Source organism: Lepisosteus platostomus, chromosome 3, assembly GCF_059453375.1.
Source record: "Lepisosteus platostomus isolate fLepPlt1 chromosome 3, fLepPlt1.hap1, whole genome shotgun sequence".
NCBI classification, from domain to species: Eukaryota; Metazoa; Chordata; class Actinopteri; order Semionotiformes; family Lepisosteidae; genus Lepisosteus; species Lepisosteus platostomus.
Window position 1 is genome coordinate 18050755 of NC_142613.1, and position 16389 is coordinate 18067143.

Here is a 16389-nt window from a genome sequence, read left to right on the forward strand (position 1 = left end):
TTATGGACTAGGAATATGTAATATTGTATATAATATGTATGTTTAACGTGTTTACCCAAATGGTTTGGGAGAAGTTACTCTATCATGTTGTTAAAACTGACACCCCAGGATCTTTCTAGAAATGGCTTAATGAAATGTCAGCAATAAGCCATTAAATTATTGGTAGTTGATGAGTTGGCCTTCTTTTGTTTGTGACCTTTCTTGTGTTTTTAAAGAGTTCAAAGAAGAGCAAATAGCTTAGTTTCTGGAATTAAGAAAATACATATCAAACTGCCAGGCTGAGAAAAAAATATATTTTCAATCAATGTCTTTTATTGTGATCAAAGGAGATGGATTCAACTTCCCCAAAACTTTAACAATGAAATATGGATATGGGTCAAAAGTGCAAAAGTGGTGGGGTGTGAGGCAGGTTCTTTGGGTTGTTCAAGAAAAAGCTGAGGATCAATGTGGGATCAGTTAATTGGTAGCAACAAAGCATGATAAATGGGCAGAATGGCCTGTTCTCATTAAAGACTTAGTTTCCTATGAATTATGAAATTTCAATTCTTCTGGCTACGACTGTTGTTAAAATGCATCCACACGGCTTCTGTGTTTCTGACATTACTCAATTTCTGGAAAAAAACTTTATACCAACTTTGTTGTAGTGGAAGCACCTGTAATTGGACGTGACATAGCTTGATTAACAGCCCTCTCTTAGCCATTCCTACTTTTTGGGATTCCAAAATCAACCTTTTATAATTATTTTTTTTAAAGTTTGGATCTTGGGAAATATAGGAAGGTTTTCTCTCTCTTTCCAGTTTAATCTTTGTTCAATGATAAAGGTATATAATCCCTGATCTGAATATACCTTATAATGGTGGGCACTGATCAATATACCTTTTAGTTTTGGTATATATTGCTAGGATATTATGTTTTCTACATCATCTGCAGTGTTAAAAAATGACAATGTAATTGTCAGGTGGCCAACAGATGTAGTAATAATTATGTACAACAATCACCTGTTTTATTTTTTCTGTCATTTCAGGTTTTACGGCTGATACTTCCCTTTTCACCCTTGTAGTTTTGTGCATCACTATCTTTATATGTATAAGTTACACCTGCTTTGGACATTTCAAGTACCTGAGTCCTCATAATTACAAGGTATACTTGATTTTCATCATGGTTCTCAGGTTTCGATTACAGTGACCATTACTCTTGTTTGGGCTTTGCACGTTTTTCGCAGTATTTTTCTGATCATTATTATCCAGTTTTCATGGTAAATCTGCACAGAGAATAGTGTATTTTGAACAAAACACAGATTTATGAGGGAATGACTTAAATGAAAAAAAGTTAGTAGCTTTAGTAAATGAGTGAAAAATAAATTAAAATCAATTTTCCACTAATTCATCGTATTAGTCTCAAAACAATTGGAATAAACATGCTTCATGATACTGTAATCAAAGGGAAAATTTTGTTTTTAGGACCAGCTACCTTGCTTGAAGTTAAATAGTGTTACTCAGTTAATAGTGTTATTCAGAAATTGGTCCAGTGCATTCAGAATGCACATCTCATGCATTACTATTTTATCCTTACATTGAACAGTGCTTGTCTTACTATACAATGCAGAGACATCTGTCATACTGTTTTTAGTATGTGATAATTGCTTGAAGATTCCTTTATCTTTTGACAAAGAACACAGTGTATTATAAGTGTGCATGGCTTCATTACTTCGTTACTGTCCCCTGTGTATGTGCTTGTCGAAGTCTAATGTGCACTTAAATGTGTACTTAATACATATAATAGTGCTATTATAATGTGGTTGTTACACTCTATAAGAGACTAAATTATTTGTATTTTATTCTGCAATGAGTGTTTTTGTTTCGGAAATTATTGTGCAGGGCTCACAAACACCATACTTCTGTATATACAGTATATAATGGAAACCACTATTCCACTAATTTACAGTTTATGCCATTCTTTAACAAATATTGTGAACTTTAACAGAATCCAAGTATGTTTATACACTTTCCTATAGCATAAGTAACAGCTGCTTCACATACAGTAAATGTAGTCATAGTAGCGGAGACATTTCCTTGTTTTGGAGGAAAAGGGAGGGGGAATGGTTTCATTTTCTGAAAATAATTTATATATGTATATTTATTTAAATAAGTTATTTAATGCAAGACCTTAAGTCTTAGATTTAAATGATGAAACCTTTTTAAGTGCTTACATGGTTTGTATGTATATTAAGATACTGTACACACAGCTTTAAAGTTTTAGTTTAAAGGGTTTATGAGAACTTCCCAGTTTTAAGCTTTTATGCATGTAATACAAGACGAGAATAGGCAGGCTGCTTTAAGCTAAAAATGTAAAGATTTTTCTTACTGTATTCACAATAAAATCCCAGTTGGTGTATTCAATTCAGTGTGCTACAGTATGGAAACAAGAACTTTTAATTGTTTTTTAGTCCAATACTTTAAACATTTGTGTACATTTTAATTACTGACATATAGGAACTTGCTTAATTGCATTTGTCTTTTACATTTAGTTTTCTCAATTATTTTTTATTATATACCCTCCTAATTTGTGATTGGCAATTGGCAATTTATCTTTCTGTTCAAAGTGATGATCAGTGTGCCCACCCAGGGGGAACGGGGCAGTGCTGAGAGGCCCTCTCATATACCCACGCATTACTTAAAAAATTAGTCTCTTGATGTGCTCCAAGTCCAATAGAGATCTGCAGGAGGTTCAGTGCAAGGTGGAAAAGTGGCACGTCCCTTACTGGCATTACCAAATTCCCCTGCTGTTTGGGATGTCCTGATCACAGCCAGATGGTGACATAATCCAATCTAATTGTCTTTAGAACAGGACTTTTTAACTTGAGGAGTCCCATTTGGAATCATTCATACTATGGAGCCAAGAAACCGCATAGTTTCTCTTGATTTTTTTTTAGGTTTCCATACAGTGTAAATTTTCCAGCACATATATTTTGAAACAGTGACTTGAATTTCAACTGTTCTCACTTCCATTACATAGCGTATTATTTTAACAGAGAAAGGTTAATGATATGTTTCAGTCATGCTTTGCACCGAAACTTTCCATTATATTTGAAATGGCAGCTTTAATGTTTTCATGTTCTAACCATTTCCTCACTATAATGTGTTTACATTTTAATGTGGTAATACTGAGTTTTATAGTTTTTTTTTTCATTTTCTCTTAACTCTTGTTTTCTTTTAACACTGTGTGTGGTTTGGAAGGTTAGAATTGACTCCCATGTGTTTGTGTTCTGTGCTCACAGATAAAGGAAGATGAAACATATGTGGTCAAGGAACATTCTGGAAAACCTGTAAGTGCTACATTCCATTTACGTTCCCTGTATAATGTAAGGTATGGTCAGTCTTTGTTGTATTTCTGTGATTAGTTGAAGATTCCATAGGGGGGGTAAAACTAATTATTGGGTCATTTTGTTCTGTTTTAGGCAATATTTTACTTTTTCATTTAAACATTTTCTAAAACGTTTAAGTGTTTCCCACCAAAAAATGTAACTCATTGGATGCCCAAAGAACCAGGTTGGCTCCGAGTGTTTGTAGTTAATATATAATTAATACATACAGTTATTATACTATATAAAAATTTAGTTTTTACACACATAATGACAAAAGTTTTAGTAAACGAAAACAAAACCTAGCTGTCTTGAGCTCTGGTCAAGCTAGTCACCCTATTATTCCAGGCAGTTGTTCTCTAGTCTGAACACACAACAAGAAAATACAGAAAATTAAACAAAAAGAAAATATATACAGTTCATTTCTTCTCTGGCTCCACATGTTTACAATACCCAGTACATTTCTCTCGAACTTTGTCTCATATTGTCAGTTTCAGACTTCCCAAACTTCTCTTTCTCTTCCAAACTTCCTGTACATCTATGTATGTAATGGTTGCACATTAACATTCCCATCTCACTGCTTGAGCCACTTGAGCTTATAAATGATTACACACAAACCCTTTCCATATTTAGCAATTTGAACTTTACAGTTTGCCTGAGGTTCTTAACACGCCAGATTAATAAGTCAACTATTAAGCTTTAAATAAAGAGTGTAAAATGAAAAGTTATAGTTAAACCTCTTTTTGATCAAGTAGATAACTCTTTTATCACCCTGTGTTTTTTAAATGACACTGAGACACTCCAGATTCTGCCAAGGCAGAGTGGCAACTTGGTTGGCCTCTTGTGGCTTTTTTCAGGAACTGCAGCTCTGGCACATAACAGCTGAGAGTGCTCTGCTCGAAAAGTTAATATTTACATAGCTGAAATGAGTTCCTAACTATAATACAATTAAAATGTGATTTGATTGATATACCTTTGTAATATTACATATCTTTACTGTACTGAGTGCATTGCCACAGTTGTTTAACATGCCTTGTCTGGGTTAATTTAATAATTTGAAGATCTGTATGTAGTTATATGTTAGTATGCATTATGTAGGTTATGACCCTAAAGTTTTTTATACATTATAGCAGGGGCCATTTTCAGTCCTTTACAGTTTATGGTTTTGATATGGTTTTACCGTCATATATTATATAAATATAAATTAATCAAATGACAAGTTGCATACATAGCAACCTACAAGGAAGACTATACATAATCTGTGAAAAATGGTAAGATGACCATAGTTCGTTTCCTTCTACATTCAGCCTTTGTCTTAAATGTTTTCTTATTATCTTTAGTGGATTTAATCATTGATTTCTTCACTTCTTTTTTAAATTCCAATTAAAATGTTAGTACGTTTGTTAGTCAGTGCCTTAGAAATGAATTTTTTAAATCCTTTTAACAGTTATTCCAGATTAATTCCAAAACTCTGAAAGAAAACCTTATTTTTAAGTTGACAGTGATGATTTCTAAACATTATTTGTGTATTTTGCTTTAATGGTCATTTAGATTGTGAATGAAATTTTGAATTTTGTTCTTGTGAAACCCAAAAGGAAGATGTTGTTTTTTTTCCTATTTTGTTCATAGATCTACCGTCCCAAAGTTCTCCAGACACCCCAGGAATCCAGTGCCTTGGACCCTAAAGAACAGAAGTCATATGGAACTGTGGAGAAGAACCCCCTTCCATTGAGTGACCAGGGCCCTGGCTTTCTGACACAGCCGGGGATATCTGAGATATAGAATCCATCTCCTCTTTTCCTAATATTCCAAAACAGGACACCAATTTCCTGTTACATCCCAGAACTACAGTAACTATGATGAAAGCATGATTTACAAGTTTATTCAGATAGGAAACCAATCATTGCTGTAGTCATAAACCAGCATAGGAACCAAAGGGGTGTATCTCAAAGTTCAATCTCTAATATACTAAATCACTACTTTTATGGTATAGTGGTCTAGTTTTTCACCATGTATTTATTTTTTATAAATAAACCATTCATTCTTATATAATAAACCACCTAATGTGTTCTTCAGTACTTTCTAAAAGTTTGACAAAGAGAAATGTTTTCACTCAGGTAAAAGTAACTTAAATTTACCCCTTGCCCTTTTTTACCTCGTTATAGGACAGCAGTTACACAGATATGCATTTGCGTATGTATGTGCCAAAATATGAGGATTAAATTACTTATTTAAGTGATTCTTGTAACCTCAAAGTGACTTCCTTGCCCCATCTGGAGGATTTTGTACTATTAATAAACCGCTCTAAGCAGAGCTCAAAGTCTTTGTGTTTGATTGTGGTGCACACTAAGTGATCTCATTCTACAGCCTTTTTTATTAAGGTTGTCATAAATATTTCTGTGCTGTACTACCTGAAGTTTTTAATCTATGTATACTGGAGAAGTACATTCAGTGCCACATTAGTGATTCTGGTCTTTTGCCACCAGAAAACTCTGTCATGAGATAGTGGGTTGTCTTCCAGAACTTTCTGCCACTATTTCAAGGCAACAAAAACTTTTAATAAACTAAGATTTACTTTTTTTTTAAATAAACTACCCAAGATTTCTTCTATGTGAAATACTGTGTTCATTTGGGTTCATCTGCAAAAAGAATAATAATGAAATTAAGTTAAAAATATTCTGATGTTAGATGCTGTTAATTACTATTTAATAAAATGGTAAAACTGTATTTTAAAATGAGAAAGGAAATCCCACAAAATCTTTTTTGAAAGAATCAGAATGATTTTTTGTAATTCATGAGTGATTTTTATTAAAATAGCTGAAAAAATATAAGAAATAGGAACAACACCACTTTTTCAGATTGGAGTTTGGCTGGAGATGTGGCTTTTGTTTTATTGTGCTGCTGTAGTCTCCCTCATACACTGTAATGTCCAGACATAGGCTGTAAGAGCATCTGCTATCAATGACTAATATGCTATTGTAAAACATTTCAAAACCATACCATTCCCTCATTACATTTACATTACATGTTAAATGTGATTGACTTAATATATCTATAAAAGCATTAAAGTAATTGAAGTAATACAGTATGCCAGTCAGGGCACATGGCCTGCTCTCATTTTTAGTTTTTCTGAAGTTGGGCATGACCTTATATAGAGATATTTTGTGAATCTCTGTGTTTAAATGCAAGGTGTTTTGTTCAATAACATTTTTTAATAGTAATTTTATTTTTTTAATAATTAAAATATGATTGGGGTGAAATATTTTTCAGGCTTTTTGTATGCGTTTCTTAAAAAAATGGAAACATCTCTCAAACAAAGAAAATATTTCAGTGCGGTTTTACAAACTGCAGTAAATGTTAATTCTGTTACTATACTTTTTGTTGTGTTTCTCTGTATCATTTAAAAAAAATAAATGTGAGTGGAGTGTCCAGAATATAATTCCTTATATAGGTGTAAGGAATTATTTTATTTTATTATTATATTTGAATACTTATTTTAAGTGTTCTTATTGGTATTTTTACATGGTAATTATCAATTTTATTTAACCCTATGTGACCAGCAGATATTATACACTGAAAACAAAAACTGCAGTCATTTTGAGTAGAGTCTAATTTGACTCATCTAGAGTACCATGTCTGTGCCTTTTGGTAATATACAACAAGTCAGTGGTTGAGCCTGGATTGTATGAATTTCTTGGTAACAAGGCTTTATCTTACTCATTTGACCAATTTTCTCTTTAAAATGTTGTGCTGAACACAACGTATTTAAGTTATTAAAATGCTTGGTAGGCTGTAGTTCTTTAAGAAAAGAGGCTCCTGATTAACTCAGTAAAAATGAGATTGTTGATTTCTGTCCTTGTTATATGTTACTTATGCTAATGTGTGAAAACTTTAAGAGATTTTTTTTGCCTTGTCCCTCACCAGAATGAACAGACTGAAAATTCTGGATGATTTTAGAAAATAAAAAGTTGCATTAAAAAGGGGAATCTTTGTGTTTGTACTTCACTCTTTGACAGCTACAAAATGTACTCAAATATAAGCTTTGTGAGGCAGATAAATATTTGAGTGTGAATTCAGGGATAAGATTAGGGATAATAAGATACTATTGACAGTAAGTAAGACATTCACTGGCTTACTCTATAAACCCTGCCATTAACCTCCCTTGCTGTTGAACCCCAGGCTTAATTTATTATAACATGTACAGTAGTTAGACCTCACTACTTATTGCAGTGTAGAACGTTTTTCATTGAATTCATAATGGTACATTACATATAAATGCAATTATATTTCTAACAATAAACACTTAATCCAAGATGGGTAAAATTATTGCTTACATAGGATGTTTTTGAACATTCTTTGCTTTAGAGTGGGTCTAGTCTAGCATTTGTAAATCAAGAGCTAAAAATATGATTTAAGAAAGATCCTACAATCATAAGTTAAATTAGAATTGAGCACAGAAATAGCCTTCTGTTACATTATACTGATTTCTTCTTTTTTTTTTGTAAATCTGTATCATAATCCTGTACTCCTCTATATCCCTAGAAGTAGTCTGTTACAAATCAGTAATGTAATCAGATGACTTTGGCAATAATGTTTTTCCTTTATATACACAACAGTAGTTGAGTCTAAGAAGTGAAATAATGTACAGAAGGTTTTTGACATCTACAAATGTAGCATTCGCGAATTTGGTTGTTCATGATTTGGTCTGGCCGACGGGATCTTGTGTGGACAATAAGCAAAGTGGGATGAATTTAAGCTGAGGGTTGTTAACTGCAACCTTTAAATTTGCAGTACAACAGAATAGGATCTTGAGATTAATTTAGCTAGTGAGTGAGCCTCTCCCTGCCGCCTGTCCAAGTATACACTGCATGGTCTTGTTTATGTTGTAGCAAACACTACAGGTTCTGTGTTGGCAGTGTGGAGCATAAAAGGCTGGAGATTACTTTACAGACTCACTGATAGTTTTATAGCCCCTTTTATTACAGTGGATATGATAATCACTGAGGCAAGAGAGAAAGTGCTGGCTATTTACTCTTTAAGTTGTGATTGCTTTTGTTTCTTTTACTTGATGCATTAGAACTTAAAATATCCCTGAAAATAAACAAGATGAAGTTTGCACTCCCCAACACAGTGTCACTGGCATGTAAATTACAAATAAGAAACATCTGTAAGCTACAGTAGAACAATTTACCGCAGATGAAATTACATTGTTACATGGCAATTCCAATACATTATGAGTAAGTTTCAAGAATAACAAGTTTACCGTCCAGCTGAAACTTTTTCAGTCATGATCCGAAAGCACTGGTCCCTGTTTCTTAACAACATGCAAGTCTAGCATACAGTACACTGTATATTGTTCCATTGCATTTGAAAAAGGAGTCTGCTCCTATTCATAAACAAAAATCCACATACTAGTCAATCCTGAATAGATTCACTCAAACCTGGTTTACAAGCTGTAAATGCTCAGATATTGTTTTTATGTTCAGCAATACTAGCAATAGTAATAGTTTAAGCCTCAATGGGTTCACCTTCTTTTTTGTATCCTTTTTGGAATGTCAGTTTTCATCAATGTTTAGCTTTCATTTTGGGAGACAAATGGTCTTGTATGAGTTTCACTTTTACAAAAGTTTTGCCAGAATTACTACTAGGACATTTTTTTGTTGGGAGGCACTGTTTGGTTTTCACCACATACAGTAAAGTGTTTCTTATTGTGGCCAAAAAGTTCACTTCTGACTCATCTATCCAGAGAACCAGTATGCTTGAAGCTTGTGGTGGTGCGGTGGCTCTGTGGCTGGAAGGTTGCTGGTTCGTATCCCGCGGCTGGCAGAGGAATCATACTCTGTTGGGCCCCTGAGCAAGGCCCTTAACCCCAACTGCTCCAGGGGCACCATATAAATGGCTGACTCTGTGCTCTGACCCCAACCTTCTCTCCTTGTCTGTGTGTCTCATGGAGAGCATGTTGGGGTATGTGAAAAGACAAATTCCTAATACAAGAAATTGTATATGGCCAATAAAGTGATCTTATCTCTCTTATCTTATCTTATCATACAGGTGCTCTTTGAAAACTTAAGTGGGGCAGCAACATTCTTTTTAGACATCAATAGTTTCTTCCTGGCTATAATCTCATGAAAAAAATTAATGTTTAGTCTTTTCCCAATGGCTTAGGTAAAACACCTGACATCAGTCACATCAAGAGAGGCCTGCAGATCCTTACATGTTACTCTGGGTTCTTGGGGTTCTCAATCCTGGATGAATTTCCCTTTTGCTCTTGGGGGAGATCTTGGCAGGATGACTAGTTCTGGACAGACTCACTTTGGTCTTGAATATCCTCCATTTGTAGACTGTCTGACAGTGGATGGATGGAACCCCAGATGTTTAGAAATAGTTTTGTAAGTTTCTTCAGTCTGATGGGCATCAACTACTCTTTTTCTGAGGTTCTCTGAAATTGTGGCATGATGTGTTTCCCTTACTTGTGCTAAATAAACTAGGGGATCACTTATTATTTCACATACTGTACACTGATTCTTAATTATTAATAATTATAAGCTTTCAATGAAACTAAGATCTAATGGTAAGAAATTGTAATTTCCACAATTATATCATGAGTTCTCAAACGTGTTATACATCTCATAGCATAGGATGCCAAACATATTATAATCAATGAGGCCTACAGGACTGATGTCATCACACTGCATTGTCTCAATGAATGCCATTTTGAAAGTTCTATACAGACACAGTCCGGACACAGCAGGTGCAACACCTGGTTGCAACTCTTGGGACAGAAATATTTGCATATTCATTGTTCAGTGTTGCGAACTGCAATATTGTTCTTTTGTAAAGGCAGCACAAGACATAAAAATACACATGGAAACTGTTTTGTACTTGTCGAAGTTTGGCCTTTTTACAATAGGCGGTCGTTCGAACTTTAATAAAGCTATGGCTGGGAATCCTGTCATTACCTTCTTCTTTGGTGGATGTGTGGGGTACAAGAGGAAAAGTGATTAAACTCATCAAAGACAGAACAAAGGAGCTTAATGGCCTATCTACTGTGCTATAAATAGTCTTTTTTGCTTCTGAACCTTGTGACATACAATACAGTACTATATGTTACTGTAGAAGTTTTTTATGTTGTGCTACATTTAATAATTATATGGCAATGTCCGACTACAGCCAGAATTATTGTGTATGATTAAAACAAGAATGACCTTTTTACCTTTGAAGAGAATTAATAAGTAAAATTATAATTTAATCACTACTGTTATAAATCAGACTTCAAAACAAATGTCTTGTTTTTGTTCAAGTTCTTAATTAACCAATTTATTTATGGTTCAACTAGGCATATTTATTTAAATAATTAGGGCAATTAATTCAATGATAATGGGTGGAATTAAAGTCATAATACCTCTCTCGTTTCTCATGGTAATGCCCTGTTTTGGTCACATGAGGGTAGTATTACCTTGTGGATGTCTTTAATGCACCTACAGTAGCTCTCCCCAGAGTGTTTGAGCTGTTTGAGACCACTGCTGACAAGCATTGAAAAAATGTTTCTATCCTTTTAAGAAAACTATAAATGACATTTTCTTATTTAAACACTTCATTACACATCCAGAAAACAGAGCTGTATTTTATTCTTTTCGATTTGTAGTGCTAGGGACAACGAATGAAATGAGGAGGAGCAATGAACACACAATGAAATACATGAACACCATGTATAAAATGTGAGCACCCACAATCTTGTGAAAACCTGTATTGACAACCAGTTTCAATTATATTTTTATAGTTACTCAAATATATTAATTTTCCTTTGAAAATGTACTTTTTAAAATCAAATCAAGCTAAAAACAAGCTGCTTTTCTTGGCATTATGGGATGATGGGAATGCCAGCTACTGTACTGCATGGCCTTCTTCCTCAGGGTAAATCACTACTCAGCAATTAAATAGGTGGATTGAAGCACTTCTGAATAAAATGCTAAAGACCAAATAATGAATAAATAAATATTGCTTTCTGGTGTTTTAGTTTGTCCATGTCATGTCTATTCCATTGTTAAAGACAATATTGTTCGACTGACTTCAATGTAGGGAAAGGCAGAATGTAACAGCGAGCAGAATGAACAAATCTGTCCTGGAAACCTCTGTTTACCTTGGCTCTTCAGGTTCCCTACAGACTGCTGCAGCTCTGCTGTTACAAAAACAACTCTTCAGCAAAACAGGAACCATTAAAAATAACATTTCAGACTAAATCAATACATGCAGTAATTAAAAAACAAGATATTAGAATCAAAGGCAGTGTGGACCGGAATGAAAAATCTAAAATAAAATATACACGGTGATGGGACCAGATTAAGGTCAGTTAGATGAGTTTTGTATAAATTAGTGTGGATATGCAATTGGAGGTTTCACTATACTGTCACTATTATTGAATATACATTACATGTTGTTATAGTCCTGCAGAGTGAGGATTTGCAACCTTGACAATAAAATGTCTGCACTGCCCATGACCTGGTGAATGCTTATAGTAATGGAAAGCATGTCCTCTCCTTGTGTCCGTTTTCTGCAGGTTCCTTCAATTTAAGTAAGCATAGCTGTATCTAAAAAATAAAGTTTCTGAAGTGAAATCTCTCTTTACCTCCAGGCCTGCAAACAAACAATAACCCAAATGACACAGGTAGTAGTAATAAAACTGCTCTAGAGATACCAAATCTAATTTTGGAAGTGTTAAAATTCAGTAAAACACATTAAAAACACTGAAAGGAGAACGCAAACCCGATCTAGGAATTCAATGTTTTCCATTCTACAGCTTTAAAACCAAATATAGTAAACAGTTTTTGAACCAATTCAAAGAAATATTTATTTGTATTATAAATGCCACGCAGCTCACTTTATCTTTGATGTGTACTGGGAATTTGAAATGCAGTACTCCATAGACCTATGAATCTGTTCTTAATATCGGTCTACCTCTGACATTTTTCCTTCTATTTTAATGTTAACACATGGGCTAGATTTAATTTGCACCCAAGTAATACATTTGGTTTCCATCTGAATTTCATCCCAGCCCACCCATGTTCAAGCTCATAGAACTCAGTCAATAAATATCTGCTTTTAAAAGAAACGAAGAACAAAATACCATCTGCTAGTGCGTGTGCAAATGATGGCTCACATTCACCTGATATGGAGAATCTGATCATAAATTGTGGATTGAACTGCAAATATTTTTATCCACTTCTCTTTGGAGATATTTGTGACATCTGTCTTCGAATTATTTTAACCCTTCTATTATAGGGATAATCAAATACTAGCCAATAAAATCAGTTCCAAGTTGTACAGGCAATTCCTAAATTAATTCATATTGGATGTGTTATTAAGCTGGTTCTCTTGAAATCCCTCAAAATAAGGTTGCAATATTATTGCTTTTCAGTGTCTGTTTCAAGATTTTCACTGAACCTTTATTTTGTAGGGTAAATGTGGGCACTATGTTATGAAGTTCTCAGAGTAGACTCTGCTGTCCTTTGTGAAAATATTCTATAGAATCAGACATGTGCTTTACATTGATATGTAAATGAGTTTGTAAAGGACATTGAGACCCCCTTCCTCTCCCAACACTTATCTTTCTATGTTTTTGTGATCAGAAGAAATAATGTTTGGATTGGTGATTAAAAAAATCAAAGATTAGTCCCTGGAGTTTACTATCTTTGTACTCTTGACATTCATTTGAAAAAATGTAAGGAATTCCTATAATTACCAAGATGCTGACATACAATGGCATACAATAAAGTAACATTTAACTGTAATACATTTCTTTTAAAAAATAAATGTCCCCAACATTTATTTTAGCTATGTATTTTGCTTTATAATTTCTGTCATCCATTTAAAAATTAAAAAATGTTTTCCAACATTTATTCCTTTTTTTAATTGTATAATGTTAGCATCCCCCAAGGGGTTGGGCAGCCAGTTGACCTTGGACCCCTAGAGGTTTTTTTCTCCTTTTAAGGAGTTTTTGGTTCCTCTCCTCCATTGTCTTCTGTTTTTTTCTGTTCTGTATTCACAACATGTATGGTCACTTGCTTTGTTAAGCACCTTGGGGCAACCTTGTTGTGAAAGGCGCTATATAAAAATAAATTGAATTGAATTGAATTTAATCTTTCTGCAAGGCAGAGCCATTGAGCATGTCTCTATGGTGTACAGCCATTTCTTTTTATTTCTGTCATATTCAATATTCTTTTATTGTGTAAGAGAATCCGAAATTTTTCTACTTGAGTTTCGGCAGCAAGTACAGAATCTTTCCTGTTTTCAAATAATAGAATGACCTGATTATAGTTAAATCCCAATGTCTTTTTTCAGAACTATTTTTTTTTACTATATATACTGAATACGATTTTGTTTTAACTTTGGTGCAAAAACATCTCAGTGGGTATTTATATTTATTAATTGCACACCCTTCTGTTCGATAGCAAAGGATCAGCACAGCTTACATTTTGTTAAATTTAATTTATCCAATTATTTTTGTTTTATTAGAAATAATGCTTTGGAATAGCAAAATGTATGCATTTCACATCTTGGATCACAGTCATGAACCTGCAAAAACACAGGGTACAATGAAGAAGTATAGACAGATCCCTCCAAATCCTGGTCTGCTAGTCCAAGTCAGTTAGTGACATGACTTGGGCCCAAAAACCTGATCATAGAGCTCGAACTGTACACAAGCAAGCACATTTCTGTACAATTTCATGAAAAAAAATTAAAAACTTGATAGAACAAATAAGAATTTGAATAAAAAAATGATAAATGTGAACAAATATAGAGGAGAAGATCAAAACATGGGTCTGTTTAGATAGAGGTCTCTTCAAAGAGCTGTTGAAGTCTGGAACAAGTTATCCAGCCATGCTGTCAAAGCTGCAACCCTGAAAACATTCAAGGAACAAATGGATGAAATTCTCGAATCATTTAGCTACTAGCAACCAAGCTAGATAATATCTTACTGTTATCTGTAGCACAGGGAGAATAAACCAGGAAATTTCTGTTTTGCATAGCTTGAGCAGATACTTTCAAGTTGAGCAAAGTAAACCTGAATCTAGAAGGCTTACTGTTGAGGAGACAATGTAAGTAACTGAAGTGGTTCTAAGAAGTCTCTGATGTGAATCAAATACTGTATATAGACGTTCCTGAGATGTATATGTGAAGATGTACAGTACTTAAAGACTTAATTAACTTGAGAGGAATCAGATAACAAAACCAACCCCAGAACTGCATTACTTATTTTTCTAATTGTAGAACCAATAGTTTTTCTAGTCAAGAGATACATTCATTGCAGTTTTTAGACAAATTAGAATGAAGATCAATAGAAGATTCTTGCTGATGTATTTGGTGACTTCCCAAAGAGAAATAAATTTATTTAAGGAGTATTGCTAATTTTAAAGACCCCATTTAACTTTTCTTATTGCTCTTAATAAACTAAATAATAAATATAACATAAGAAAATATTATAAGCATTCTGAAAGTTTACACTTCAAGTGGACTAACAACTGGGAGCCAACACAAAGATGACAATCATGTTTAATACCTTTAAATACTATCAATTTAACTTACTCTCTGTATCACAATAAATCCATCAATGGTAATATTCCCATTTATTGCATTAAGATCCCCTTTTGTTTAATTTGCTGTGTGCTAATGTGCAATGGCTCTATAATGCCTATTTTGAAATCTACAAACATCAGGAAATTTTAAAAGAGTCTCTCATAGCAAAACAATACACATTTATCAATGGTGCAAAATCACAATAATTTAATTCTCTTTATCAGTGAATTCAAACTGCACTTACTCCACAATTCAAAATTGCAAACCATAGAATACTGTATGTGCAGAAAACAAAATTGTCTTCTCATTTTTAGACATAAGAAATGCAGAGCTAGTAAGTACCCATAAGTTCTAATAAAGATAATTATATATACATTAAACAATGTAGCACAAGAAAGCTGTATTGAGCACCTACAATGTTCTAAACTGATGTACTGAGAGGTCCCTAATGCCATTCTTACTCTAAGACAAAAAGAAAACATGTGTAGACTCCACGGTTTGGACCAGCAATGAAACCAAATAATCAGGCACTCAATCGCAAGATTCAAAACAGAGTACTCCCATGAGAATAATTATTATGTAATGGCTTGAAATAAACATATACATTTATTCCCTGCAGTTTACTCTGGGTGCTCTGGTTTCCTCCCATTTTCCATCGACGGTGCTGGTAAGGATAACTGATGTCGCTAAATTGCCCAGTGTGTGCTGTTGTGCTGCCAGGATTGGCTCTGGGTTGTTGCAACTCTTTACCAGGAATAATCGACTTTCTCACAATGGATAGATGGATGTTTCCCTGCAGAGTTAATTAAATAGTGAAGAAAAGGAAAAGAAAGAGGGGGGGTGGGGGTGGTTGTCAAGCAATGGTCTAGCTAGCATGAGGTGCCGTGTGCCACGATAAAACACATAATTGAACTACAGTCTACGTGACTGTGCATAGAATGTTGTGGTCATGTTGTGAAATGACAGTATGATTCCATTTTTTTTAGAAGGTTGCACTTTCTCACAGCAGCAGGGTAGAGGTTAGAGGATAGGTTGTGGGTTTAATTCCTGTGTGTTGCACTTTTGTTGTATGCTTGAGTAAGGTATTTCATTGGGGTTATACTATAATTTCATTGAATATTAACTGAACATGCAATAAAAGTATCAACTAAAAATAAATAACCCTTGTGTCAATTATAATACCTATTATGAGGTGTGCATTTTGTTCTTTTAAATTCTTTAAAATTGAATAAGGGAACTATACAGGCTCAGAGCATGACTGCCAATCTGATTTCACTGATGATAAAATAACTTTGTCTTTTTCCAGAGTAAAGAAATTACTCTTGTTGTTTTTGTGCTGACCTTTGGTTTTGATGAATAGTATAGCATTGTAATTATTTCTCATTACTTTCTCCATTCTCTTTTTTTCCTTTCTTTCCCAGCTTAATCTTTTTTTATTTTGATGATGTTTTACT

General features: G+C 33.9%; 1 protein-coding gene across 1 annotated transcript in view; it reads left to right on the forward strand.

The window, feature by feature from the left end:
• The window catches only part of tmem63a (transmembrane protein 63A), a 40545-nt gene extending 34871 nt beyond the window's left edge, over positions 1-5674 (forward strand). The window contains exons 21-23 of the mRNA XM_088624786.1: positions 1025-1140; positions 3278-3325; positions 4991-5674. Of these exons, the coding sequence (XP_088480912.1) occupies positions 1025-1140; positions 3278-3325; positions 4991-5143 (317 nt within the window). The 3' untranslated portion in view covers positions 5144-5674. The remainder of the gene's footprint in view (positions 1-1024; positions 1141-3277; positions 3326-4990) is intronic.
• Positions 5675-16389: the final 10715 nt, after the last annotated feature.